Source organism: Aquarana catesbeiana, linkage group LG11, assembly GCF_042186555.1.
Source record: "Aquarana catesbeiana isolate 2022-GZ linkage group LG11, ASM4218655v1, whole genome shotgun sequence".
Lineage (NCBI taxonomy): Eukaryota > Metazoa > Chordata > Amphibia > Anura > Ranidae > Aquarana > Aquarana catesbeiana.
Window position 1 is genome coordinate 173,791,919 of NC_133334.1, and position 27,266 is coordinate 173,819,184.

The 27,266-nt window shown below is 42.7% G+C and overlaps 1 protein-coding gene across 1 annotated transcript in view; it reads left to right on the forward strand.

The window, feature by feature from the left end:
* MEN1 (menin 1) overlaps positions 1–27,266 on the forward strand; it is a 560,267-nt gene that overhangs the window by 168,007 nt on the left and 364,994 nt on the right. The window contains exon 4 of the mRNA XM_073605053.1: positions 5,735–5,863. Within this exon, the coding sequence (XP_073461154.1) occupies positions 5,735–5,863 (129 nt within the window). The remainder of the gene's footprint in view (positions 1–5,734; positions 5,864–27,266) is intronic.

Here is a 27,266-nt window from a genome sequence, read left to right on the forward strand (position 1 = left end):
GAGGGCTTCAGTTTTGGTCGGATTTATTTTAAAAGCTGAATTATTACCAAATTTATTTAGGGTTGCATGGAGAGAAGGAAGTGATATATGGGGATGTGTCAATGTTAATAGGATATCATCAGCGAATAAGGACAGCTTGTATTCCCGATGTCTCAGTGCCACTCCCCCTATGTCTGGATGGAGGCGAATAGCTTCGGCCAAAGGTTCCAGACTGAGAATGAAAAGCAAAGGGGACAAGGGGCACCCCTGTCGGGTACCGTTAAGGAGAAGGAGAATGGCAGAGAGGAGAATGGCAGAGAGACATGGGTAGACAATTGTACCTGGGAAGTGGGCGTGGAGTAAAGCACTTTCAGAGTGTGTATAAAGGGACCTGAAAATCCATATCTAGCTAAAATAGCGAACATAAATGACCAGTTTAGGCAACTAAACGCCTTCTGGGCATCTAAACTAAGGACTATCGCAGGTCTCTTAGTTTTAGTCAATAGGTTAATAAGATCGATAGTTCTTCTAGTGTTGTCTCCTGCGTGTCTAGTGGGAACAAAACCAACCTGGTTCTTATGTATGAGTGAGGGGGGAAGTAGGGATAGTCTGTTAGCTAAGATTTTGGTGAAAATGTTATAATCAGAGTTCAAGAGAGCAATGGGGCGATAGTTGTCTGGTAATAAGTCTTTGTCCGGTTTCGGGATAACTGTAATAAAGGCGTGGAGGAATTGAGAGTGTGGGACAACCCCTGACATCAGGGAGGTAAACAGGTTTATCACATGGGGCATTAGAACCGATAGGAAGCTGTTAAAGTATGAATAAGGAAGTCCGGGCCCAGGAGATCTGTGGGTCGGAAGTTGGTTTATAACCGCAGTAACCTCTGCAGCAGATATGGGTGCATTGAGTCCCAAGCGATCCTCAGGGGAGAGTGTAGGGAGATTTAGAGACACAATGAAGGTATCAAATTTTTCTTGAGTGAATTCGGAATCTTGGTCTGTAGCCAAGCAGTTATAGAGTTTTTGGTAATAGTCACCGAAGACCTTGGACATGTGTTGGGGGCAATAGGTGATTTTACCGTTGGGTTGTAATATAAAATCAGGGATTGAGGCGGCGGGTCTTGGCTTTAATTTATTGACCAACATTCTGTGGGGCTTATTAGCAAATTCATAAAATTTTTGCTTGGACCAAAGCAAGGACTTAGCAAATGTATTTAGGTCTAGAGATTTGATGCGGTTATGCAATGATACCACAGATCTAAGGCGCCCCACTGTGGGAAGGCTGAAAAGAGACTCCTCTGCCTTAGATAAAGCATGTAAAAGTGATGATCTTTGGAGAGCTTGGTCTCGCTTAAGAGGAGAACTTGAGGAGATGCACTCACCCCTGAAGAAAGCCTTATGAGCCTCCCACAGAGTGGATGCCCCAGGAACCGAACCCTCGTTGAGTTCAAAGAATTCGGTCAGTTTTTTCTGAAGATGGATATAAATGTCAGGTATTTTAAGAAGGGTCTCATTAAGACGCCAATGACACGTCCTAGATGTAGGCTTAGTTATGAGAAGGTCTAGTACTATGGGGGCGTGGTCCGGCCATGTAATTGTATTAATTTCTGAGTTAACTACATATGACAGTAAGGGCGCAGAGACAAAAAAAATGGTCTCGTATATAACTTGTGGGGGGGGGGGGGGGGCGAATAAAATGTAAATTGTTTAGCTGTAGGATGTTTCACCCTCCAAGTATCAAAAAGGTTATGAGCTCTGATAAGTTTTCTAAAAGATGAAGCCAATTTTTGGACCTGGGGAGGTGGGGTATGTGCAAAAAGAGCAAATCTGTCTTTAGTCGGTGACATGCATAAATTGAAATCGCCCCCAATGACCATGAAAGGTTGAGAGAAGGATTGTAGTTTTTCAAAAAATACCTCAAGAAATCCAATCTGTCCTGTATTGGGTGCATACACGTTGGCAAGGGTAAATGAGATATTTTCGTGATCACAGTTCAGGAGAACAAAGCGGCCCGGGGGTCTAAATATGTCGATTCGACACGTATGGTAGAATTACGTTTCAGTAATATGGCCACTCCAGCCCTGCCAGAGGGATCGAATGCTATATAAGCGGTGGGGAAATGTTTGGAGGCAAATTTAAAAGAGCCCTCTGCCCTGAAATGTGTCTCCTGAACCATGATCACTTCTGCTTTAGATGCCCTAAACTCTTTCAACGCCAGCCAACGTTTGCGGACGGAACCCAAACCTTTAACATTGCATGAAAATATACTTACAGCCATAGCTCAGGTAAGTGAGTAAAGCATACATTACATTTAGAAAGTGGTAAAGATATGTGTACCATGATGTATAAAAAGTAACATCATTAATAACCATATGGCAGTATTGTGGAGTTTTAGAAATATAACTGTATTTTGAATATGGATCAAAAAAAGAAATGTGTAAAGAAATGTGTAAAGAAAAACCAACCGAAACAAGGAAAAGGGAAACAAAAATAAAACCAAAAAAAAAAGGGGATCCTCTTCAGCAAACAGAGAGGGGTCGACCAACGGGAAATTGTCCGTCTGATTCACGGCCGCCTCCGGAGTACTTGAGGCCGGGGAATGAGGCCACCGGAGGTATTTCTCCATTGAGTGGGCTTGCCGGAGCACGGCCTGCGAAGCTTGTTTTTGAGTATATAGTTCGCTGGTCTCCAATCTTACCCATGCACCGATTGGAGGGTAGATGTGGGGTTCCCTGGAAGGTTGGCATGTCTCCCGAAGCTTGAAAAGCTGGCGTTACGGAGCGGGAGGTCCGGATATGCGGACGGAGGCCGCAGCTCAGATCTCAGACGTCTTCCATATTTGCAAGCTGCGTATGCGCCTTACAGTTGTCTGTTTTTAAGGTAACTATTTAAGTAGCTGTGGAAGGGCATAGTATTCCCAGTGGTGAGACAAAAGTAGCTGGGTGTATCTGGAGTCTTAACCACTTGAGCCCCGGACCATTATGCTGCCTAAGGACCAGAGGTCTTTTTCCAATTTGGCACTGCGTCGCTTTAACTGCTAATTGCGCGGTCATGCAATGCTGTACCCAAACGAAATTTGCGTCCTTTTCTTCCCACAAACAGAGCTTTCTTTTGATGGTATTTGATCACCTCTGCGGTTTTTATTTTTTGCGCTATAAAGGGAAAAAGACCGAAAATTTTGAAAAAAAATTATATTTTCTACTTTTTGTTATAAAAAAAATCCAATAAACTCAATTTTAGTCATACATTTAGGCCAAAATTTAAACTAGGGTACATTTTCTGGAATTTACACAGCTTTTAGTTTATGACTGCCTATGTCATTTCTTGAGGTGCTAAAATGGCAGGGCAGTACAAACCCCCCCCATATGACCCCATTTTGGAAAGTAGACACCCCAAGGAAATTGCTGAGAGGCATGTTGAGCTCATTGAATATTTATTTTTTTTGTCCCAAGTGATTGAATAATGACAAAAAAAAAAAAATTACAAAAAGTTGTCACTAAATGATATATTGCTCACACAGGCCATGGGCATATGTGGAATTGCACCCCAAAATACATTTAGCTGCTTCTCCTGAGTATGGGGATACCACATGTGTGGGACTTTTTGGGAGCCTAGCCGCATACGGGGCCCCGAAAACCAAGCACCGCCTTCAGGATTTCTAAGGGCGTAATGTTGTGATTTCACTCCTCACTACCTATCACAGTTTTGAAGGCCATAAAATGCCAAGATGGCACAAAACCCCCCCAAATGACCCCATTTTGGAAAGTAGACACCCCAAGCTATTTGCTGAGAGGCATGGGGAGTATTTTGCAGCTCTCATTTGTTTTTGAAAATGAAGAAAGACAAGAAAAATGTATTTTTTTTTTTCTTTTTTCAATTTTCAAAAGTTTGTGACAAAAAGTGAGGTCTGCAAAATACTCACTATACCTCTCAGCAAATAGCTTGGGGTGTCTATTTTCCAAAATGGGGTCATTTGGGGGGGGGGTTGTGCCATCTGGGCATTCCATGGCCTCCAAAACTGTGCTAGGCAGTGAAGAGTGAAATCAAAAATTTACGCCCTTAGAAAGCCTGAAGGCGGTGCTTGGTTTTCGGGGTCCCGTGCGCGGCTAGGCTCCCAAAAAGTCCCACACATGTGGTATCTCCGTACTCAGGAGAAGCAACAGAATGTATTTTGGGGTGTAATTTCACATATTCCCACGGCATGTTTGAGCAATATATTATTTAGTGACAACGTTGTGCAAAAAAAAAAAAATTTGTCTCTTTCCCGCAACTTGTGTCACAATATAAAATATTCCATGGACTCGACATGCCTCTCAGCAAATAGCTTGGGGTGTCTACTTTCCAAAATGGGGTAATTTGGGGGGGGTTTGAACTGTCCTGGCATTTTATGCACAACATTTAGAAGCTTATGTCACACATCACCCACTCTTCTAACCACTTGAAGACAAAGCCCTTTCTGACACTTTTTGATTACATGAAAAAATTATTTTTTTTTTGCAAGAAAATTACTTTGAACCCCCAAACATTATATATTTTTTTAAAGCAAATGCCCTACAGATTAAAATGGTGGGTGTTTCATATTTTTTTTTTCACACAGTATTTGCGCAGCGATTTTTCAAACGCATTTTTTGGGGAAAAAACACACTTTTTTCAATTTTAATGCACTAAAACACACTGTATTGCCCAAATGTTTGATGAAATAAAAAAGATGATCTTAGGCCGAGTACATGGATACCAAACATGACATGCTTTAAAATTGCGCACAAACGTGCAGCGGCGAAAAAATAAATACATTTTTAAAAGCCTTTAAAAGCCTTTACAGGTTACCACTTTAGATTTACAGAGGAGGTCTACTGCTAAAATTACTGCCCTCGTTATGTCCTTCGCGGTGATACCTCACATGCATGGTGCAATTGCTGTTTACATTTGATGCCAGACCGACGCTTGCGTTCGCCTTTGCGCGAGAGCAGGGGGGGACAGGGGTGCTTTTTTTTTTTTTTTTTTCTTTATTATTTTTTTGCTTTTTTATCTTATTTTTAAACTATTCCTTTCATTTTTATTTTTTTTTTATTAATTTTATTGTTATCTCAGGGAATGTAAATATCCCCTATGATAGCAATAGGTAGTGACAGGTACTCTTTTTTTTAAAAATTGGGCTCTATTAGACCCTAGATCTCTCCTCTGCCCTCAAAGCATCTGACCACACCAAGATCGGTGTGATAAAATGCTTTCCCAATTTCCCAATGGCGCTGTTTACATTCGGCGAAATCTAAGTCATGAAATGCTCGTAGCTTCCGGTTTCTTAGGCCATAGAGATGTTTGGAGCCATTCTGGTCTCTGATCAGCTCTATGGTCAGCTGGCTGAATCACCGGCTGCATTTTCAGGTTCCCTGTTGGGACACACACTGCACAGCTCAGTGAGGAGTGCTGTGATGGCCTCTGCACGGAGGGGGACACCCCCTCTACACAGCACACAGGAACAATGTAAAGTTGAGGCTATCAATCACAGGCTGTGTACTGGAACTCCCTCACCTATCACCTTTTTATCTTTTGAAGTCCAGAAAACCTGTTAGAAATTACTCATTCCGATAGCAAGGGAAATAGACAGCAGAGAGAAGTGACACTGTGCTTTGGACTGAGACAAGTAAATGCTATAGAAGGATGTGCTTTGTTACAACCACTTTTAATTTAGATGTTTTTGTTGCATTTTTACAGGGAAGATAATAATCTCACATTTTTGGCAATTTCTCTTGTAGAGTTGGCTGTATTTAAATGGGAAATTTCTACGTTGTGACCGTCACATGGAAGTGGCTTTCATGGTCTGTGCCATTAACCCTTCAATCGATGCTCACACGGATAGTCTGGAATTACTGCAGCTACAGCAGGTAAATAAATATTCTTTAAAACAAAAATGTGAGCATATACATTGTAAAAACAAACAAAAAACTTGCAATTTCCCTAGTTTTTCAGTGTATAATGCAAATTCTAGCAGTACATGCATGTAACACATAAAAAAAACCTTATTCTATCTCTTTAGGGCCTCACATTAGCAGTGTTGGGCTGCGTTGCCCAACTAAAAAAAAATGGCAATATGCTTTATGTCCTATACTTTCAGTTCCAAACAGTGCCCTGTGATGGTTTGCACTAAAAACAATGAGATATATTGCATATTTGTGCAGTGCATTTCTGATGCAGCATATAGCCTTGCAATGTCCACTGCAATGCAAGTTAACAACACCTTTCAGCACATGCTAAAACATACATCAGTGCTCATGCATTATGCACTCATTATGGTGCAAGCTATGGTGTGAATCAGGGACGTGCAGTCAGGGGAGGCAGGTGTGAATCAGGGACGTGCTATGGTGTGAATCTGGCAGGGCCTCACCTGCAATGAACATTAAAAAAAAAAAAAAAATCGAGCTTCAAGGGTCGTACTTACAGAGACCCCAAATTTGGGGGGTATGTAGCCTAGTCCTGTTAAAAAATGGGGGTTTGGTGCTGAGCTGTTAAAGCAAAGAAACCCAAATATATACGGTATTCTGACAGAGAGCAAATGGGTTGCTAAAGGTCGTAGTATAGATGCAAATGGATAAGTAAATAAATGCAAATAAATAGATAAATGAACAAAACTTCTTTGCGATATACTGTAAAGTGACTGATTAGAAAGTGTAAATTAATAAACGAGTGTTGAACAATAAAATAATTCTTCTGAGAATAATACTCTGTGCTGATTCAATAAAATGTGCAAAAATGACAAATAAACTGTGCGAAACAAACAGTAAAGTCTCTTAGTGCAAATTCCAAAAAATGTACAAAAATTGCAAAAAATGCAAATGAACAGTGCAAAACAAGCAATAAAGTGCAAAGGTGCAAAAATTAGTGCAAAGCAACAATGCTGTCCTCTTGTCCAGAAAACGACGTCAAGAGTGCAGCAGGTGGCGGGGAGCAAATCACTCCTCTTCGTGTACACCACACACACTAGTAAGAATGGCCTCTTACCTTGCGGTAATGAGGTAACCGCATGTGTATAAATATCCGTATCATAAGCTTCCTCTTTGCACCAAATTCCTGGGTCAGTAAATATATATACCGTATGTAGCCTAGTCCTACCCCACCACTAGACCTATGGTTTCAGAGATACGGGGCTCCTTGCGCAGCCTGACAGAAGTTAAATACAGAGTGGCCACTTTAAATGCAAGCTGACCACTCTGTTTGCAACAGACTGATAGGATGAGCTCAAAGTGCTTCTCACTTCTTGTCAGAGGCACTGAGCTCAATCAAAACTTCACTTTTAGCAGTTTGGGCAGGTGCCAAGTCCTGCTGGAAAATGAAATCAGCATCTCCATAAAGCCTAGCAGCAGAGGGGGAGGCATGAAGTGCTCTAGAATTTCCTGATAGAGGGCTGCGCTGACTTTGGACTTGATAAAACACAGTGGACCAACACCACCAGATGACATGGCTTCCCAAATCATCACTGGTTGTGGAAACTTCACACTGGACCTCATGTAATTTGGATTCTGTGCCTCTCCACTTTTCCTCCAGACCTTGATTTCCAAATGAAATGCAAAAATTTTCCGCGGTCAGTGATGATTTTTGAAGCCATGTCATCTGCTGCTGTTGGTCCACTGTGTTTTATCAAGTCCAAAGTCAGCGCAGCCCTCTACTAGGCAATTCTAGAGCACTTCATGCTTCCCTCTGCTGACCAGCTTTATGGAGATACTGATTTCATTTTCCAGCAGGACTTGGCACCTGAAAAAAAAAAAAAACTGCCAAAAGTACCAATGATCATGGTATGTGCTTGATTGGCCAGCAAACTCACCTGACCTAAACCCCATAGAGAATCTGTGGGGTATTGTCAAGAGGAAGATGAGACACCAGACCCAACAATGCAGGCGAGCTGAAGGCTGCTATCAAAGCATCCTGGGCTTCCATAACACCTCAGCAGTGTAACAGGCTGATCACCTCCATGCCACACCACATTTTTTGTTTTTTAAATAACAAACATGTCATACTTGCCACCTCTGTGCAGTTGGTTTTGCACAGAGTGGCCCCGATCCTCCTCTTCTGGGGTCCCTCAGCAGCGCTCCTGGCTCCTCCTCTTCTCGAGTGCCCCTTTGGAGAGCCGCTCTCCCTCATTAACACAGACAGTAGGACTCAGCCCCGCCCCCGGCTCCCATGTCATTGGATTTGATTAACAGCAGTGGGAGCCAATGGCTGCGCTGCTATCAATCTATCCAATCGGGACCCGAGACACTGGCTGGAGCTGGTGTGCTCGCCCCTGTTGCTGGAAAGACCGGGTTCAGGTAAGTAAAGGGGGGGCTCTGGGGGCTGCTGCATCACAGGAGGTTTTTCCCTTAATGCATAGAATGCATTAAGGTGAAAAACCTTGAGGGTTTACAACCCCTTTAATCTAATCTATAAGGTTTGTTCAAATTGGTTGACCTTGCCAGAAAATTGCTATTTGAATAGCTAGCATTATATAGCATAGCATACATAATCATGCCTAATTTTGTCTGTGCTCTTAGTGTTTTCTAAACCAATGAACAAATATAAAAAACAAAAAAAATAAAAAATATTTTATGTTGAGGAACACAGGTATATAGTATTTCTAATGCCGCATACACACGAGCAGACTTATGGCAGACTTGGTCTGGAGGACCGGAGTCCGTCGGATAATTCGATCGTGTGTGGGCTCCTGCGGACTTTTTTTTTCCCAAAAGTTCGACGGACCTAGAAATGAAACATGTTTTAAATCTTTCCGACAGACTTAAGTCCGGTCGAAAAGTCTGCTCGTCTGTATGCTACTCCGACGGCCAAAAACCGACGCTAGGCAGCTATTGGCTACTGGCTATCAACTTCCTTGTTTTAGTCCGGTCGTACATCATCACGTACGAATCTGTCGGACTTTGGTTGATCGTGTGTAGGCAAGTCCGTTCATTCGGAAAGTCCGTTGAAAAGTCCGCCAGACCTAGTCCGTCGAAGTCCGCCAGTGTGTACGTGGCATCAGACATTTAGGTTATTCTGCCACCTTCAGCTTTGGACACTTGCAAACAAAAGTGTTTAGTTTAGTGGTGCACCGAAATGAAAATTCCGTTGACAAAACCAAAAATTCAGGATGCACTTAGCCGAAAACCGAAACAGACAATTTTAAATTTAAAAAAAAAATTTAATTAATGTGGCTAATGTTTTTTCATAGGACAAGATTTTGCATTGAAGTCAATAGGTGGGATTTCTGCATTGAAGTCAATGGGACACAATTTTGCATTGAAGTCAATGGGACGCAGCATGCTATTATCGGCACCTTTTTTTTCGATCGGCAAAATGCCAATAACCCTATTTTCAGCTGATCATTTTCGGCGGCTGATATATCGGTGTATCCCTAGTTTACAGGAGTCAGTCCCTATATAACCCTGCCTCTAATCATCATCGTGCTTCAATTTTTTGCTAGTGGGTTTTTTTAGTGTTTGTTTTTGCTAGCTTTACAGAGACAAACTGTCTGCAATTTTATCTTTTTTTTATCTTTTCATGTTATTTTTTTCTTAAAGATAATCTGATATCTTTTTTTTTTTAATTTCAATGAATACATTAAGAAAAGCTGCTTAAAGTGGAGTTCCGACAAAAAAAGAAATTAAAAGTCAGCAACTACAAATACTGATACAGCTGCTGACTTTTAATAATTGGACACCTACCTGTCTCAGGGTCCAGCGATGTGGGTATAACGAAGCCCTGCTCGTCTTCCCCTCCTCTCTATGGCACCAGCATTGTCATTGTGGGCGCCCGGCTGTGGCTTCACAACCGGGCACGCACTGCGCATGCGCAAGCCATGCTGTGACTGGCTGGGCAATCATCTGGGACCTGTGACATGTCCCAGATGATTGCTGAGAGGGAGGGGGGAAAAGGTGAACTTACTTCTGGTGCCCCAGGAGGAAGTGGGAGCTTGGAGCCCTCTAAAAAGAGGGTTTCTCTCTCCGCCCCCCAAAAAAAAATTACATGCCAAGTGTGGCATGTCAGGGGGTCACCTTCCCTTAAAGCGGAAGTTCCATTTTTGGGTGGAACTCTGCTTTAAAGAGGAGCTTCACAGCTGGTTTCCTTCTGTGCATGTGTGAGCCTCGCTGTGCTTTTTGAATGGTCCCCGCAGTTTCTGGGTCCTGTGATGTGTCCCAGAAGGCTGCTTGGGAAGGAGGGGGGCTGAACTCCTGCACAAATCGCCACAGTGATCTCACTGGAAGTGAGTACCTGTCAAAAACCGGTACCTGCTCCCCCCAAAAAGTGCCAAATGTTGCAGTGGAAGGCGAGAGGATACAAACAACTGGAACTTCCCCTTTTGAGTGGCGTTTCACTTTAGGCTTGTTTCTACACAGCAGATTTCAGTATCTGCTTGTCCTCGAACACTGTTGGACGGAAGATTGACGGGATACCCTGGAATGGTACCCTTTGGGCACTGAGATAGTAGCTGCACCAATAAGACACCAATATCTGTGTAAAATATTCCAATTATTTCTAAATCTAGGTGGACATGGTGAGGTCTCTTTAGCAAAGAGGAGGTGATGCTCATTGGCTGGAGTCACCTGAGGGAGGTCTGAGACTGGTTACGCCAGTAAAGAGAGAGGGTGAAACTAAAGGATTAGGAGCTGCTCGCTGGGCCGATTCATTCATTACCCCCAGAGGGGATCTGCTTTATCTGACCTGCTGGTAAAACAGAGGTCAGATTTTAAGTCGTTAAAGCTTGGGAAAAATCCTACTCTTTCCAATGCCATAGCTAAATCTCAGGTCACACAAACAATGCTACATGTGAAAGTGGGGGCAAAGTGGGCGCTTCTCCCCCCTCCAGGCACACCACTTGGATCAGACCAGACTGGAGACGCTGGATGTGTCAGCTGCTGTGGACGTTATCATCATACGGTCCCTGCAGAGGGCTAAATCTGCTTGCTCGCAAGACCTCGCTAATAGGGGGGTCCACCATCGAGGGTAAAGGTCCATCTTTATCACTTTTTCTTGGATTCACTTGGAAGTCACATCTATTTATCCTTCTCTTCTGTCTTCAATCACATGGATTACGGTCTGATGGACAGTGGATGTGTTTCCCTATTTTTATGAACTTTTTCTTGCTGTTTTTATTATATGGACTATGCTCACTACCGTTGGATTATTTTATTATTAACAGATATTTTCATCAGTGTCACATTTTGTCTTGATTGATATTTAATTATTGACACTTGAGTTTCTCTCATGTGTGTTTTGGCACGATATTGTACACTTCTTATACATATTTCAATACATTTTCCATCTTTTATTTTTTATTTATTTGTTTAAATTTTGTTTCATGCAAGTTTAATTTATTCATACACATTTTTTCACTTATTGAAGGAATAGAGTGCAGATGTCAAGTGGAATGCATTTCTCCACCTGCCATTCAGGAGAATGCACCTTCCTGTTGCTTCTCCTGCTTCTGAGTCACATTTTGGATCATCCAGTTTCACATTGTGTTATACACCCTCACTACAGTGACTTGGTGACATTTGGCAGCCGGAGACCCTCTTCAGCAACCACTCTTCTGGGTTTGCGAGTATGCAAGACATTGCTTCACTTTGAGCCTAGTTCTCTACTATGTGGTGTAACATGTCTTTTCAGAGACACAGAGGGACAGTCCCGTTGTTGATATTCTCAGTATTACCAGAAGGAAAGAAGGGACCACGACATTCCTGCATAACCTAAATCCTGGGACCCCTAATATACTGTATAGAGTTGTCCTCATTGGAGTCCTATACAGCTGTGCAGAGAAGGGGAGATGGGTGGTATCCTCAGTAGTATCCTCTGCCTCCCTTTCACATCACACTGCCCCCAGAGTAGTGTTCTCTGGCCACCTTCACATCACACCCCACCGTGTCTTCCGCCCTCCCAAAAAGCAGTGTCCTCTGCCCCTCCCCCCCAAAAAAGCAGTGTCCTCTTGCCTCCATAGCAGTCAGCCTTCTGTACAAAAGATACCTTTCCACTTACAAATGGGAGGCTGTTTATTCTGGTGGGATTCATCATAAGTTCAATCTCCTAGCCAAATTGAATACCCAGGCTTCCCATTGTAGCTCCACTTTTGACCTTTGGATCTATAAATATCTGCTCTTCTGGCATTACTGCATTCCGTTGTTCTTTTCCACTGAATTGTTTAAGTTTCCTGCACCCTGGTGTCTCTGATTCCTACCTTGCCTACCTTGTGTAGTAACCCATTCAATCCCACACTCCCCTCCACATTGGAGTATTTTTCTTTGGTTGCACTCCTTATGTTGATGCTGGACACCCTTCATATCCTATCCCTCTGTAGAGAAATTAGTGACTTGCAAGATCAATAGGCATCAGTTTTCACTACTGTCTTATCTTTTTGTCTTTGTTTAACTCCTGAGCATTCTCTGGTAGTTTTACACCCTACCCATGGCAATGAATAGTAGATCTGTCCTAGTGTCACAGTTGGGGAATGCCGACGAGATCTTCATTGACAAGAATTGATGTCCTAGCTTTTTGCAGTTTCGGCTAAACCAAGGATCGTATTGTCTACTTTGAGTAAAGCAGATCCTTTCCCATTTTACCCTTTTGTGAGACTGTGGAGGAAATTATTCAAATACCCCCCTTTCTTCTGTTGTCCTTCAGTACTCTTCAATTTTTCAATACTTATCAATTCTCCTTATTTTAGAGAATCTGGAATTTGAGCAGTGTACAAAACTAGTTCTGTTTGATCTTTGCCAGGCTTCACCTGCAGGCTGAAACATATATATGAAGACAAGAGGCTTGAATGACCATGTAAAGACTATATACCAAATTAGGTGGTGCTTGTGATTCAGCCCCCGAAAACTATAGCAAAAAGTATCCCAAACAGGCGGGGATAGAAAAGGATGGGGCTAACCGAATAGCAGAAAACACCAATGTTCTAGTATCAAAATATAATTTATTGGTATATATAAAAAAAAACATGGAGGTAAATTGATGAGACCAATGACAAACTAGCCCTAGCTCAGGTTGGTGACAAGCCACAATGGGCTGATCAAGAACAACCACAGAAAGGGGGTACAAGACAACGTGTAACAAAAATTAAACGTAAACGTCCGGACGCCAGGTCAATTGGTGTCAGCCTAACCCACCACTAAAGGTGGAATTTCCAACAATTGCTGAGTTTAGGGTAGACTAATACCAACCCCCCTGGGGGCTCGAGCCAGCGGAGGAAAAAGGGGCAAGGATGGAAGGAAAAAGATCAGACAAAAGTCCTGTAATGGCTATGTGTGGGAATAGTCCTGTACTATGGCCGCTTAAAGCAAGTTGAATCCCAAAGCAGTTGAGTAGTCCCGAGGGGAGAGGAAATCCATCGATGCATGCAAATTCCTGTGCAAGGATATGGATATAAATCCTGCGTGAGAAGAAACTTACTGGATAAGTCCCCGATAGAAAATAGTTATTCAGCGGTGGGCATACACAGTTGCGGTACTAGCACAGTACTAAAAAAAAGTATTAACAGAGGCAATACGTTACCGCTCCCGATGGCGAATAATGGCGTCAGTCAATGAGGAATATTTTTCTCGGGCGATACACCCTTATTCATCTCCTGGGAAGTCGGTAAACCATCAGGGAGGTATTGCCTGAAGGAGTGCTGTGTTGCAAGGCTATTGCTTCCGAACTAATCCCACAGAGATCCGATAAGGTCCACTGGTGGACCTGCCAAGTTGTCTCCTTCCATTTGCCTGAACCTGCGATTGTGACCCTTCCCTCAGTGCGCGAGCTCACGAGCGCCACGGGGGATGTTGCTGTAGCGTGGGGCCTGGGCGGAAGTGACATCAATGCGTTTCACAATAAACAATGCGTATCTTCATCTGGACGTAACGGTAGTGTACAGGGGCTCCTTTTGACAGCGTCCATTCCTCGGATACGCCCCCCTTCAAACTGGACTTCTTAAAGGAGCAGCACCTAATCTGTGAAAAAGCCAGACTCCCATTGTTTATTGGCTGTCACTCGCCTTATTGCTGTTCACCTCGCTCACTTGGCAGTACTTATCCCACTTCACGGGGGCATTAAGTAGATGGTGGTTAAAAAACCATACACCATGTCTGCTGAGTGTAGGATACATATATTTAGAAAGTATCAAGGACTTATTTTTTTCATCTTTTACAGGCATCACAGCCCAGAGCATTGGCTCCAAATTGTGGGGCCCATGTTCACACAGACTGGGGGAATTCAAGAATCAATCCCGGATTAATCAAGGGGAAGATATCCATAGGGATAACAGACCAGGAAAAAGGGAGGGGGAGGAAAGAGAGACACAAGGGTAAGGGGTCAAGATCATAGGGTGAGAAATGTGAGTTTGCACATACAGGTACACGGACATACACACAGACTCAGACATAGGCACAGAAAAAACACACCAAAGACCACCTAGTTACAGGGTGGCATGCACATCCACATGGGATCAGGTAACCCATGGGGTAGTTACCTAGGTTACCAGAAAAGGCTGTATATTTAGTTCAGTGTTCAGGCCCTGCTGTATAAGAGAGCCTAAACGATCCACCATTTTTCCTTTTGCTGGAGAATCTGATCAAAATCCCCTCTATGAGATGAAAGGTTGAGTGAATAGATACCTTTAACCGTCATGCCAGATTGCCCTGGTGGAACTGTGCAAAATGTCTGGCCACAGGTTTGTCAGGATTTTTTTCAACGATCTCCCTCATGTGTTCCCCAAAGGGATTCTCAACTGGCGTTTTGTTTTGCCAATATATAATTTATTACAGGGCAAGTTATTATGTAAATTACCCTAGTTGTGGTACAGTTGATAAGATTTCTAATCTGGAAACTGTTTTTCTTTAGGAAGTCACTGAAGGTTGCTATTCTGTGTACATACGGGCACACCTGGCAGTGTCCACAGGGGAACATCCCCTTACTTCTCTGAAATTGTGACAGCCAGGTTGTGTCCGTGCTTCTAGTGTGTTCCAATTGAATTAGGCTATCACCCAGATTCCTGGCCCTCCTTGCCACAATTTTGGGAGTGGGCCCTACTATCTGAGCTATACCCGGGGTATTAGTCAGGATCCCCCAATGTTTTTGTAGTATATTTCTAACTGTATCCCATTGGGTACTAAATTGGTTAATAATCCTCACTGGGCCTGAATCGGGGATTGGGGGTAATGTTTTTTCCATTTTATTTAGAAGGGCGGGGGGGGGTTCCGGCCAGCTGCCTTCTGCTTTGCCCTTCTAATCTGTTTGTGGGAGTATCCACGTTCCAGAAAGCGCTTGTACAGTTCATCGCTTTCCTCACTGGGTCTGAATCGGGGATTGAGGGTAATGTTTTTATTTAGAAGACTCTGGTCCGGCCGCACCTGGAGTATGCTGTCCAGTTCTGGGCACCAGTCCTCAGGAAGGATGTACTGGAAATGGAGCGAGTACAAAGAAGGGCAACAAAGCTAATAAAGGGTCTGGAGGATCTTAGTTATGAGGAAAGGTTGCGAGCACTGAACTTATTCTCTCTGGAGAAGAGACGCTTGAGAGGGGATATGATTTCGATATACAAATACCGTACTGGTGACCCTACAATAGAAATAAAACTTTTTCGCAGAAGAGAGTTTAACAAGACTCGTGGCCACTTAAAATTAGAAGAAAAGAGGTTTAACCTTAAACTACGTAGAGGGTTCTTTACTGTAAGAGCGGCAAGGATGTGGAATTCCCTTCCACAGGCGGTGGTCTCAGCGGGGAGTATCGATAGCTTCAAGAAACTATTAGATAAGCACCTGAATGACCGCAACATACAGGGATATATAATGTAATACTGACACATAATCACACACATAGGTTGGACTTGATGGACTTGTGTCTTTTTTCAACCTCACCTACTATGTAACTATGTAAGGGCGGGGGGGGTCCCGGCCAGCTGCCTTCCGCTTTGCCCTTCTAATCTGTGGGAGTATCCACATTCCTGAAAGCGCTTGTACAGTTCATCGCTTTCCCATCTAATACTCAGCACTAGAGCAATTGCACCTAATGTGGAGAAATTGACCAATTGGGTCCACCAAAGCCCTCTGGACTACTCAGCTGCTTTGGGATTTAACTTGCTTTAAGCGGCCATAGTACAGGACTATTTCCACACATAGCCATTACAGGACTTTTGTCTGATCATTTTCCTTCCATACTTGCCCCTTTTTCCTCCGCTGACTCAAGCTCCCAGGGGGGTTGGTATTAGTCTACCCTAAACTCTGCAATTGCTGGAAATTCCACCTTTAGTGGTGGGTTAGGCTGACACCAATTTACCTGGCGTCCGGACGTTTTTGTTTAATTTTTGTTACAAGTTGTCTTGTCCCCCCTTTCTGTGGTTCTTGATCAGCCCATTGTGGCTTGTCACCAACCTGAGCCAGGGCTAGTTTGTCATTGGTCTCATCAATTTACCTCCATGTTTTTTTTATACAGTCAGGTCCATAAATATTGGGACATCGACACAATTAGAATCTTTTTGGCTCTATACACCACCACAATGGATTTAAAATGAAACAAACAAGATGTGCTTTAACTACAGACTTTCAGCTTTAATTTGAGGGTATTTACATCCAAATCTGGTGAACGGTGTAGGAATTACAACAGTTTGTATATGTGCCTCCCACTTTTTAAGGGACCAAAAGTAATGGGACAGATTAACAATCGCCCATCAAACGTTCACTTTTTAATACTTGGTTGCAAATTCTTTGCAGTCAATTACAGCCTGGAGTCTGGAACGCATAGACATCGCCAGATGCTGGGTTACTGCAACTGTCTTCAGTTCCTGCTTGTTCTTGGGGCATTTTCCCTTCAGTTTTGTCTTCAGCAAGTGAAATGCATTCTCAATCGGATTCAGGTCAGGTGATTGACTTGGCCATTACATAACATTCCACTTCTTTCCCTTAAAGTCTTTGGTTGCTTTCGCAGTATGCTTTGGGTTGTTGTCCATCTGCACTGTGAAGCGCCGTCCAATGAGTTCTGAAGCATTTTGCTGAATATGAGCAGATAATATTGCCCGAAACACTTCAGAACTCATTCTGCTGCTTTTGTCAGCAGTCACATCATCAATATATACAAGAGAACCAGTTCCATTGGCAGCCATACATGCCCACGCCATGACACTACCGCCACCATGCTTCACTGATGAGGTGGTATGCTTTGGATCATGAGCAGTTCCTTTCCTTCTCCATACTCTTCTCTTCCCATCACTCTGGTACAAGTTGATCTTGGCCTCATCTGTCCATAGGATGTTGTTCCAGAACTGTGAAGGCTTTTTTAGATGTTGTTTGGCAAACTCTAATCTGGCCTTCCTTTTTGAGGCTCACCAATGGTTTACATTTTGTGGTGAACCCTCTGTATTCACTCTGGTGAAGTCTTCTCTTAATTGTTGACTTTGATACACATACACCTACCTCCCGGAGAGTGTTCTTGGTCTGGCCAACTGTTGTGAAGGGTGTTTTCTTCACCAGGGAAAGAATTCTTTTGATCATCCACCACAGTTTTCCATGGTCTTCCGGGTCTTTTGGTGTTGCTGAGCTCACCAGTGCATTCTTTCTTTTTAAGGATGTTCCTAACAGTTGATTTGGCCACACCTAATGTTTTTGCTATCTCTCTGATGGGTTTGGATACGTGAGAACCAGTGCGCAAAACCACAATATGAGTAAAGGATTAGTAAAACTGACGGTAAGATACCCGATGGAGAGCCGCTCACATAGATAGGTTCACTCAGTTCCCCAAACAACAACTATAAAATAGAAATATGTGGCGCTATTCCATCAATCAGTAACAGTGCAAAGTGTGGTGAAGTGGGCAGAGTATGATCCACTTCGTGTGGTAATATGCCAAGCAAACGTGAATAATGGCCACGGATTGATACCACCATACAAACATAGATCAATAGAAGCGGATGCAATTCTGCGATGAGGAAAATAAAGTGTAAAATATATATAAGCAATTAAATAGAAAGTGACACAGTGCTAGATGAGATAAACAATCACCCCTCAATAGGTGAAAGAAAAATCTGCAGATATGAAAAAATGACCTCCCAAGTGAATGCTCACAACCAAAATTAATATATAAAGTGGAAGCAATTAAATGCAAAGTGACTCAGTGCTTAATGAAATATAACTTGTGAATGAGGAAAAATACCTTCCCAAATAAATTGCTCACAACCAAAATTCATACACAAGTGATGCCAGTGGTTCAAAATTAATCACTAAAAATAGATAATAATAAATAATAACGCTGATAAAAAATAATAAATAATAAATAAAGTCACTTCTTCTAAGTGAGCTAAAAATGTATCTAGGCAGTGATAAAGTGACAACTAGTGCAGAATAAAATATTAAGATCAGCACCAAATATGTGCATAAATTGCAAAATAGTAAATAATAACGACCAAATTAAATAATGAAATCATGCCATAAAGTACAATAATACAGTAATGAAATAGTTGATGAATAATAATAGGACAGCTAATCCCACAAAAGAGATGCTGTCCCAGATAGTGACAATAGTGCAATAATGTCCATACAAAAGTGCGGTAGTGATGAGTGATTTCCACAGAGTCTTTAGACACAGTGCAAAAAAAATGTGCAGTGACTGATAATTTTTCTTCTATGCACGTTCTAGTGCATCTCCCAGGTGTTTCCCCCAGCCTCTCACCTCCAACAGCGGCCCCCAATGGGCCTAATAGGGCGGGTGGATAATTCTAGGAGAGGATGTATTTCCTGCAGCGTGTCTTTTAAACATCCAGTAGGTCTGTCTCTCTGCAACTCATCCCACAGCTCTCAGCACTCTCAGCGGTCCCAGCAGTTTTTAAGAGCAAAGAAAAGATCTCATGGTGTAGTATTTAAAAGCCCATTTATTAAAAAAAAAAACATAGTAACTTACATTGAGATAAACAGCAAACAGTAGATGTAAGGGAAGCTTCTGGGTTCGGCCGTCCCCGAGAAGCGTCGGCACCTGACTCCTCCTACCCTGACGCGTTGCGTCACAGCACGTGACTTTATCAAAGGGATGTCATCCCTTTGATAAAGTCACGTGCTGTGACGCAACGCGTCAGGGTAGGAGGAGTCAGGTGCCGACGCTTCTCGGGGACGGCCGAACCCAGAAGCTTCCCTTACATCTACTGTTTGCTGTTTATCTCAATGTAAGTTACTATGTTTTTTTTTTTAATAAATGGGCTTTTAAATACTACACCATGAGATCTTTTCTTTGCTCTTAAAAACTGCTGGGACCGCTGAGAGTGCTGAGAGCTGTGGGATGAGTTGCAGAGAGACAGACCTACTGGATGTTTAAAAGACACGCTGCAGGAAATACATCCTCTCCTAGAATTATCCACCCGCCCTATTAGGCCCATTGGGGGCCGCTGTTGGAGGTGAGAGGCTGGGGGAAACACCTGGGAGATGCACTAGAACGTGCATAGAAGAAAAATTATCAGTCACTGCACATTTTTTTTTGCACTGTGTCTAAAGACTCTTTGTGGAAATCACTCATCACTACCGCACTTTTGTATGGACATTATTGCACTATTGTCACTATCTGGGACAGCATCTCTTTTGTGGGATTAGCTGTCCTATTATTATTCATCAACTATTTCATTACTGTATTATTGTACTTTATGGCATGATTTCATTATTTAATTTGGTCGTTATTATTTACTATTTTGCAATTTATGCACATATTTGGTGCTGATCTTAATATTTTATTCTGCACTAGTTGTCACTTTATCACTGCCTAGATACATTTTTAGCTCACTTAGAAGAAGTGACTTTATTTATTATTTTTTATCAGCGTTATTATTTATTATTATCTATTTTTAGTGATTAATTTTGAACCACTGGCATCACTTGTGTATGAATTTTGGTTGTGAGCAATTTATTTGGGAAGGTATTTTTCCTCATTCACAAGTTATATTTCATTAAGCACTGAGTCACTTTGCATTTAATTGCTTCCACTTTATATATTAATTTTGGTTGTGAGCATTCACTTGGGAGGTCATTTTTTCATATCTGCAGATTTTTCTTTCACCTATTGAGGGGTGATTGTTTATCTCATCTAGCACTGTGTCACTTTCTATTTAATTGCTTATATATATTTTACACTTTATTTTCCTCATCGCAGAATTGCATCCGCTTCTATTGATCTATGTTTGTATGGTGGTATCAATCCGTGGCCATTATTCACGTTTGCTTGGCATATTACCACACGAAGTGGATCATACTCTGCCCACTTCACCACACTTTGCACTGTTACTGATTGATGGAATAGCGCCACATATTTCTATTTTATAGTCTCTGATGGGTTTGTTTTGTTTTTCAGCCTAATGATGGCTTGCTTCACTGATAGTGACAGCTCTTTTGGATCTGAACTTGACAACAACAGATTCCAAATGTAAATCGCACACTTGAAATGAACTCTGGACCTTTTATCTGCTCCTTGTAAATGGGATAATGAGGGAATAACACACACCTGGCCATGGAACAGCTGAGCAGCCAATTGTCCCATTACTTTTGGTGCCTTAAAAAGTGTGAGGCAGATATACAAACTGTTGTAATTCCTACACCATTCACCTGATTTGGATGTAAATACCCTCAAATTAAAGCTGAAAGTCTGCAGTTAAAGCACATCTTGTTCGTTTCATTTCAAATCCATTGTGGTGGCTTATAGAGCCAAAAAGATTAGAATTGTGTCGATGTCCCAATATTTATGGACCTGACTGTATATACCAATAAATTATATTTCCTGACGCCAACATGGCAGCATACTAGTGATAGAGCTCCGCCTCTTGACCACTCCCTCAGGACCAGTGAATAACATAAATGAAGGCATGGTTAGCCGCCACCCCATTCTTCTTTTTTTTCCTCATACCTCCACGCACCAGTGATGAAGTAAGAAATTTTATGTCCCCCGCCCTGCAGCTGAGCAATAACCGGCTGGGTTCAAGCCTCTCCCAGTGTGTAGTTTCAGTGCTTGGGCTGTTAACATCGTGCTAATAAGCCCGTGTGGTCTTGATGGGTCCCTGCATTGTTTCCTCTATAGGAACGAAATCTGCCATTCAGCATGACTTGGTTCCGGAGCTTTGGGGGGGCCAGCTTGTCATTTCCTTTTCTAGGGGCTTTCTTGTCCGTTAGGCTATGACTTTAACTGTTTTATTCAGTTCCTGCTCTTCTCCCTTCTTATTTGTCTTTAGGTAGGTTCCGGGTGAGCGAGGAGTGGGCCGCACTGTGCAGTAGGTGTCAGGGTCTCCCTATAGGCGTGGGGCAGCCGCCCAGCGCCGTGTTTACCGCCCTAGGGTGCTTCCGATGATGTCATAGGGCTGCGCCCACAAACAGGAGGAGTTCTGCCTGTCCCAGGATCACCTAAGAGTGTCAGTGGGCTGCTGTGGGATGGGCAATATACAGCCTCCTGACTGTGTCTTCAGACTGTGAAGTTTGTTCCTGGGTCCAGTCTCCGCAACCTTCTGTGTCACCATCGGCTGGTAGGAAAGTTTTCTGTACTTAAAAAAAAAAAAAAAAAAAAAAAAAAAAAAAAAGTACATTCTTTTCTTTTGGTTTGTTTTAGCTGTTTGCTTTGTTGTAGTTTTCAGACTTTCATGTTAGAAGATTACTGGCAATCTCCATCCTTCTGTTTCTCTTTTCAGCTATCTCTCTTTTTTTCCTCTGGCCATCCCTTATTCTCTACTACCATGAGTCAGCCATCACTTATGTAAGACCCTCAATACTTAAGGTAGGGGGGGACCACCAGTTTTCAGGTGTCCTTAAAAGAGTGCCCTCTAATGCGGTTTGCTTTGATATGTTTCAGCTCCGCACGCTCATGCTCTCGGAGTTCAAGAACAAGAGAGGACAGGCGTTCTCCAAAGGAGCATAGCTCCAGACGTCGCACCCGGTCAAAAAAAAAAAAAGGATCCAAAAGAGCACGTCGCGCCTCCTCTTCTCCAGAGCAATACAGGCATCCCAGTAAGAAATCGGTCTGGGCTTGTGGCACAGTCCCTCTATCCAATAAATTGATGTGCAAGGACTGTCTAGAGGAGTCTGCAGTAGACAGGGAACAGGACACTGCGCAAGTCTCATCATTACTGAAGAAGGTAGTATGAGATTCCTTGTCTGAGTTTACCTCAACCCAGCCATCCGCCCCAAGGGTCCCATTGGAAGATCAGCCGGGGACTTCAGCAAGCAGTATGACCATGCCCAGTGTTGAAAAAAAAAAAAAATAGGGGTGCTCCCACTCAGGAGAAAAGCTCAAAGGAAGACGTCTCTGCTCCTCTTCCCCAGAGCCAGCGCCCCAGCAAGAGTCCTGCAGGGCCCATGGCGCAGTATCTATACTAGAGGTCGACCGATATGGGTTTTTCTCTGGCCGATGCCGATATTTAGAAATCGTGGTGGCTGATGGCCGATATATGATGCTGATTTTTTGGGGCCGATATGTTAGGCCAATTTTTTTTTTTTCCCCTTTATCTCATAAAATCTAACAGTTAGACCCCTTTCACACTGGGGCATTTTTCAGGCGCTTTTGGGATAAAAATAGCGCCTGTAAAGTGCCTGCAAAACGGCTCCCCTACAGTCTGTGTGAAAGCCCGAGTGCTTTCACACTGAGGCGATGCTCTGACAGGATGTTAAAAGAAAAGTCCTGCAAGCAGCTTCTTTGGAGAGGTGTATACCGCTCCTCCATCACTCCTGCCCATTGAAATGAATGCGCACCGCTGCTGAAGCGCCTGCAAAGCATTTAACCCCTTCCTCGGCCGCTAGCTGGGTTATAAGCGCCCCGCTAGCAGCCGAATGGCCCTGCTAAAATGACGATAAGGCGCCGCTAAAACTAGCAGTGTTTTACCGTCAACGCCTGCCCGCTCCAGTGTGTAAGCAACCTTAAGTAATAAGTGATACAGAAATTTTTTTACATTTAAACATTTATTAAACAAAACAAACCTCCAATCAGTTCACTTGTATGTATAATTTAGATAAAAAAAACAAAAAAAAAAACTATATCTTAACCACTTCAGCCCCGGAAGGTTTTACCCCCTTCCTGACCAGAGCACTTTTTACAATTCGGCACTGCGTCGCTTTAACTGCTAATTGCGCGGTCATGCAATGCTGTACCCAAACGAAATTTGTGTCCTTTTCTTCCCACAAATAGAGCTTTCTTTTGATGGTATTTGATCACCTCTGCCGTTTTTATTTTTTGCGCTATACATGGAAAAAGACCGAAAATTTTGAAAAAAAATGATATTTTCTACTTTTTGTTCTAAAAAAATCCAATAAACTCAATTTTAGTCATACATTTAGGCCAAAATGTATTCGGCCACATGTCTTTGGTAAAAAAAATGTCAAGTGTATATTTATTGGTTTGCGCAAAAGTTATAGCGCCTACAAACTAGGGTACATTTTCTGGAATTTACACAGCCTTTAATTTATGACTGCCTATGTCGTTTCTTGAGGTGCTAAAATGGCAGGGCAGTACAAAACCCCCACAAATGACTCCATTTTGGAAAGTAGACACCCCAAGGAAATTGCTGAGAGGCATGTTGAGCCCATTGAATATTCATTTTTTTTGTCCCAAGTGATTGAATAATGACAAAAAAAAAAAAAAATTACAAAAAGTTGTCACTAAATGATATATTGCTCACACAGGCCATGGGCATATGTGGAATTGCACCCCAAAATACATTTAGCTGCTTCTCCTGAGTATGGGGATACCACATGTGTGGGACTTTTTGGGAGCCTAGCCGCGTACGGGGCCCCGAAAACCAATCACCGCCTTCAGGATTTCTAAGGGCGTACATTTTTGATTTTACTCCTCACTACCTATCACAGTTTTGAAGGCCATAAAATGCCCAGATGGCATAAACCCCCCCCCCCAAATGACCCCATTTTGGAAAGTAGACACCCCAAGCTATTTGCTTTGAGGTATGTTGAGTCCATGGAATGTTTTATATTTTGACACAAGTTGCGGGAAAGTGACAAATTTTTTTTTTTTTTTTTGCACAAAGTTGTCACTAAATGATATATTGCTCACACAGGCCATGGGCATATGTGGAATTGCACCCCAAAATACATTTAGCTACTTCTGAGTACGGGGATACCACATGTGTGGGACTTTTTGGGAGCCTAGCCGCGTACGGGGCCCCGAAAACCAATCACCGCCTTCAGGATTTCTAAGGGTGTAAATTTTTGATTTCACTCTTCACTGCCTATTACAGTTTCGGAGGCCATGGAATGCCCAGGTGGCACAAACCCCCCCCAAATGACCCCATTTTGGAAAGTAGACACCCCAAGCTATTTGCTGAGAGGCATGGTGAGTATTTTGCAGCTCTCATTTGTTTTTGAAAATAAAGAAAGACGAGAAAAAACATTTTTTTTTTCTTTTTTCAATTTTCAAAACTTTGTGACAAAAAGTGAGGTCTGCAAAATACTCACTATACCTCTCATCAAATAGCTTGGGGTGTCTACTTTCCAAAATGGGGTCATTTGGGGGGGTTTTTTGCCACCTGGGCATTCCATGGCCTCCGAAACTGTGATAGGCAGTGAAGAGTGAAATCAAAAATTTACGGCCTTAGAAAGCCTGAAGGCGGTGCTTGGTTTTTGGGGTCCCGTACGCGGCTAGGCTCCCAAAAAGTCTCACACATGTGGTATCCCAGTACTCAGGAGAAGCAACAGAATGCATTTTGGGGTGTAATTTCACATATTCCCATGGCATGTTTGAGTAATATATCATTTAGTGACAACTTTGCGCAAAAAAAAATAAAAAAAATAAAAAATTGTCTCTTTCCCGCAACTTGTGTCACAATATAAAATATTCCATGGACTCGACTTGCCTCTCAGCAAATAGCTTGGGGTGTCTACTTTCCAAAATGGGGTCATTTGGGGGGGGGTTTGAACTGTCCTGGCATTTTATGCACAACATTTAGAAGCTTATGTCACACATCACCCACTCTTCTAACCACTTGAAGACAAAGCCCTTTCTGACACTTTTTGATTACATAAAAAAATAATTTTTTTTTGCAAGAAAATTACTTTGAACCCCCAAACATTATATATTTTTTTAAAGCAAATGCCCTACAGATTAAAATGGTGGGTGTTTCATTTTTTTTTTTTCACACAGTATTTGCGCAGCGATTTTTCAAACGCATTTTTTGGGGAAAAAACACACTTTTTAAAATTTTAATGCACTAAAACACACTATATTGCCCAAATGTTTGATGAAATAAAAAAGATGATCTTAGGCCGAGTACATGGATACCAAACATGACATGCTTTAAAATTGCGCACAAACGTGCAGTGGCGACAAACTAAATACATTTTTAAAAGCCTTTACAGGTTACCACTTTAGATTTACAGAGGAGGTCTACTGCTAAAATTACTGCCCTCGATCTGACGTTCGCGGTGATACCTCACATGCATGGTGCAATTGCTGTTTACATTTGACGCCAGACCGACGCTTGCGTTCGCCTTAGCGCGAGAGCAGGGGGGACAGGGGTGCTTTTTTTTTTTTTTTTCTTTATTATTATTATTATTATTTTTTTTATCTTATTTTAAAACTGTTCCTTTCATTTTTTTTTTTTTTTTTAAATCATTTTTATTGTTATCTCAGGGAATGTAAATATCCCCTATCATAGCAATAGGTAGTGACAGGTACTCTTTTTTGAAAAAATTGGGGTCTATTAGACCCTAGATTTCTCCTCTGCCCTCAAAGCATCTGACCACACCAAGATCGGTGTGATAAAATGCTTTCCCAATTTCCCAATGGCGCTGTTTACATCCGGCGAAATCTAAGTCATAAAATGCTCGTAGCTTCCGGTTTCTTAGGCCATAGAGATGATTGGAGCCACTCTGGTCTCTGATCAGCTCTATGGTCAGCTGGCTGAATCACCGGCTGCATTCTCAGGTTCCCTGTTGAGACAGGAGAGCCAGAGAAAAACACGGAAGACGTTGGGGGGGGGCATTCCCTCCCACTGCTTGTAAAAGCAGTCTAGAGGCTAATTAGCCGCTAGGATTGCTTTTACATGAAAGCTGACCGCTGGCTGAAAAGAATGATACCAAGATGATACCTAAACCTGCAGGCATCATTCTGGTATAACCACTCAAAGTCGTGAATGGCGTACCTGAAGACAAAAAAATGGTTAACAATAAAGCACAGTAAACGGTAAAGTATAAAAAATTGCATACCTGAAAAGCAAACATGATAAAACATAATAACAATAAAACATTGCAGAATAGAATACAGTAAAAAAGAGCAGAACAATAGAGAGAATAGAGAGAGAGAACAATAAAACGACAACTATTATTTTTTATTTTATATTTTTGTTTGTGTTTTTTTTTTTTTTTTTTTTTTACACTTTTTTTTGTAACTAACTTTTATAACTGTAACCGGTTCCAGGTTCGGGTCTCTCAAAATGCGATGGCATCTTGGGAGACCCTGTGAAAGTGTGCCTAGTCTGTGCAATGCTGTACCCTACGCTAATACTCAACTAGTGAATGGTAGCGTTCAAAACATTCACCAATGCAAAGACCAGGATTGTCAGGACAGGAGAGACAATAATAGCGGGTGTCACGCCTATATCCGCGCTTGCTGCAGACACTTCATCTTTTTTGGGGGGGTTCGTTGGGTAAGGGTACTCGGGAGGACATAAAGAAAATGCCTCTCATGCAGCCGACTGCATTTGGTTGGGGATGTGAATGGGGGAAGTACGGGCGCTGCAGAAGTGGTGGGTTCCCAATTAGGATTGGCGAATGCAGCAGGAAGGGCATTATGGGCACGACGGGCCTGTGTTTGTCTTTTTGGTGACAGCGGGACACTACTTGTGCTTGCCACCTCACCAGCTTGAACTGCACTTATGGGACTCGCCACGTCACTGCAGTGTTACTGCAGTGCGGGTTTGACTACGACCGGGGTGTACTAGGCCGCTGGTGCTTGCCAGTTCACCAAAACGCTACAAAAAAAAAAACGTTAGCGATCGCAGGGATCAGGCCTGACTCTGCGAACGCTGCAGTTATGCGTTTAGTGTTTTGTAAGTGTCAGTGATCGATCGATACTGCACTTGGGTGGGCTGGGCTGGGCCGGGCGGAGGGGCAAAAAGCAGGTGCTAGCAGGTATCTGGGCTGATCCCGCTAACACTGCATTTGTGGGAACCCTAAACTGCTGGGGACGCTAGTATAGATCTGATCAGATCAGATATTGATCCGATCAGATACTATACCACCAAGGGAGGTGTACGGTGCGTGCGTGGGTGTTAGCGGTACTGGCGCTAACCTGACGCTGCCTGGGGCTGGTGCTTGCCAGTTCACCAAAACGCTACCA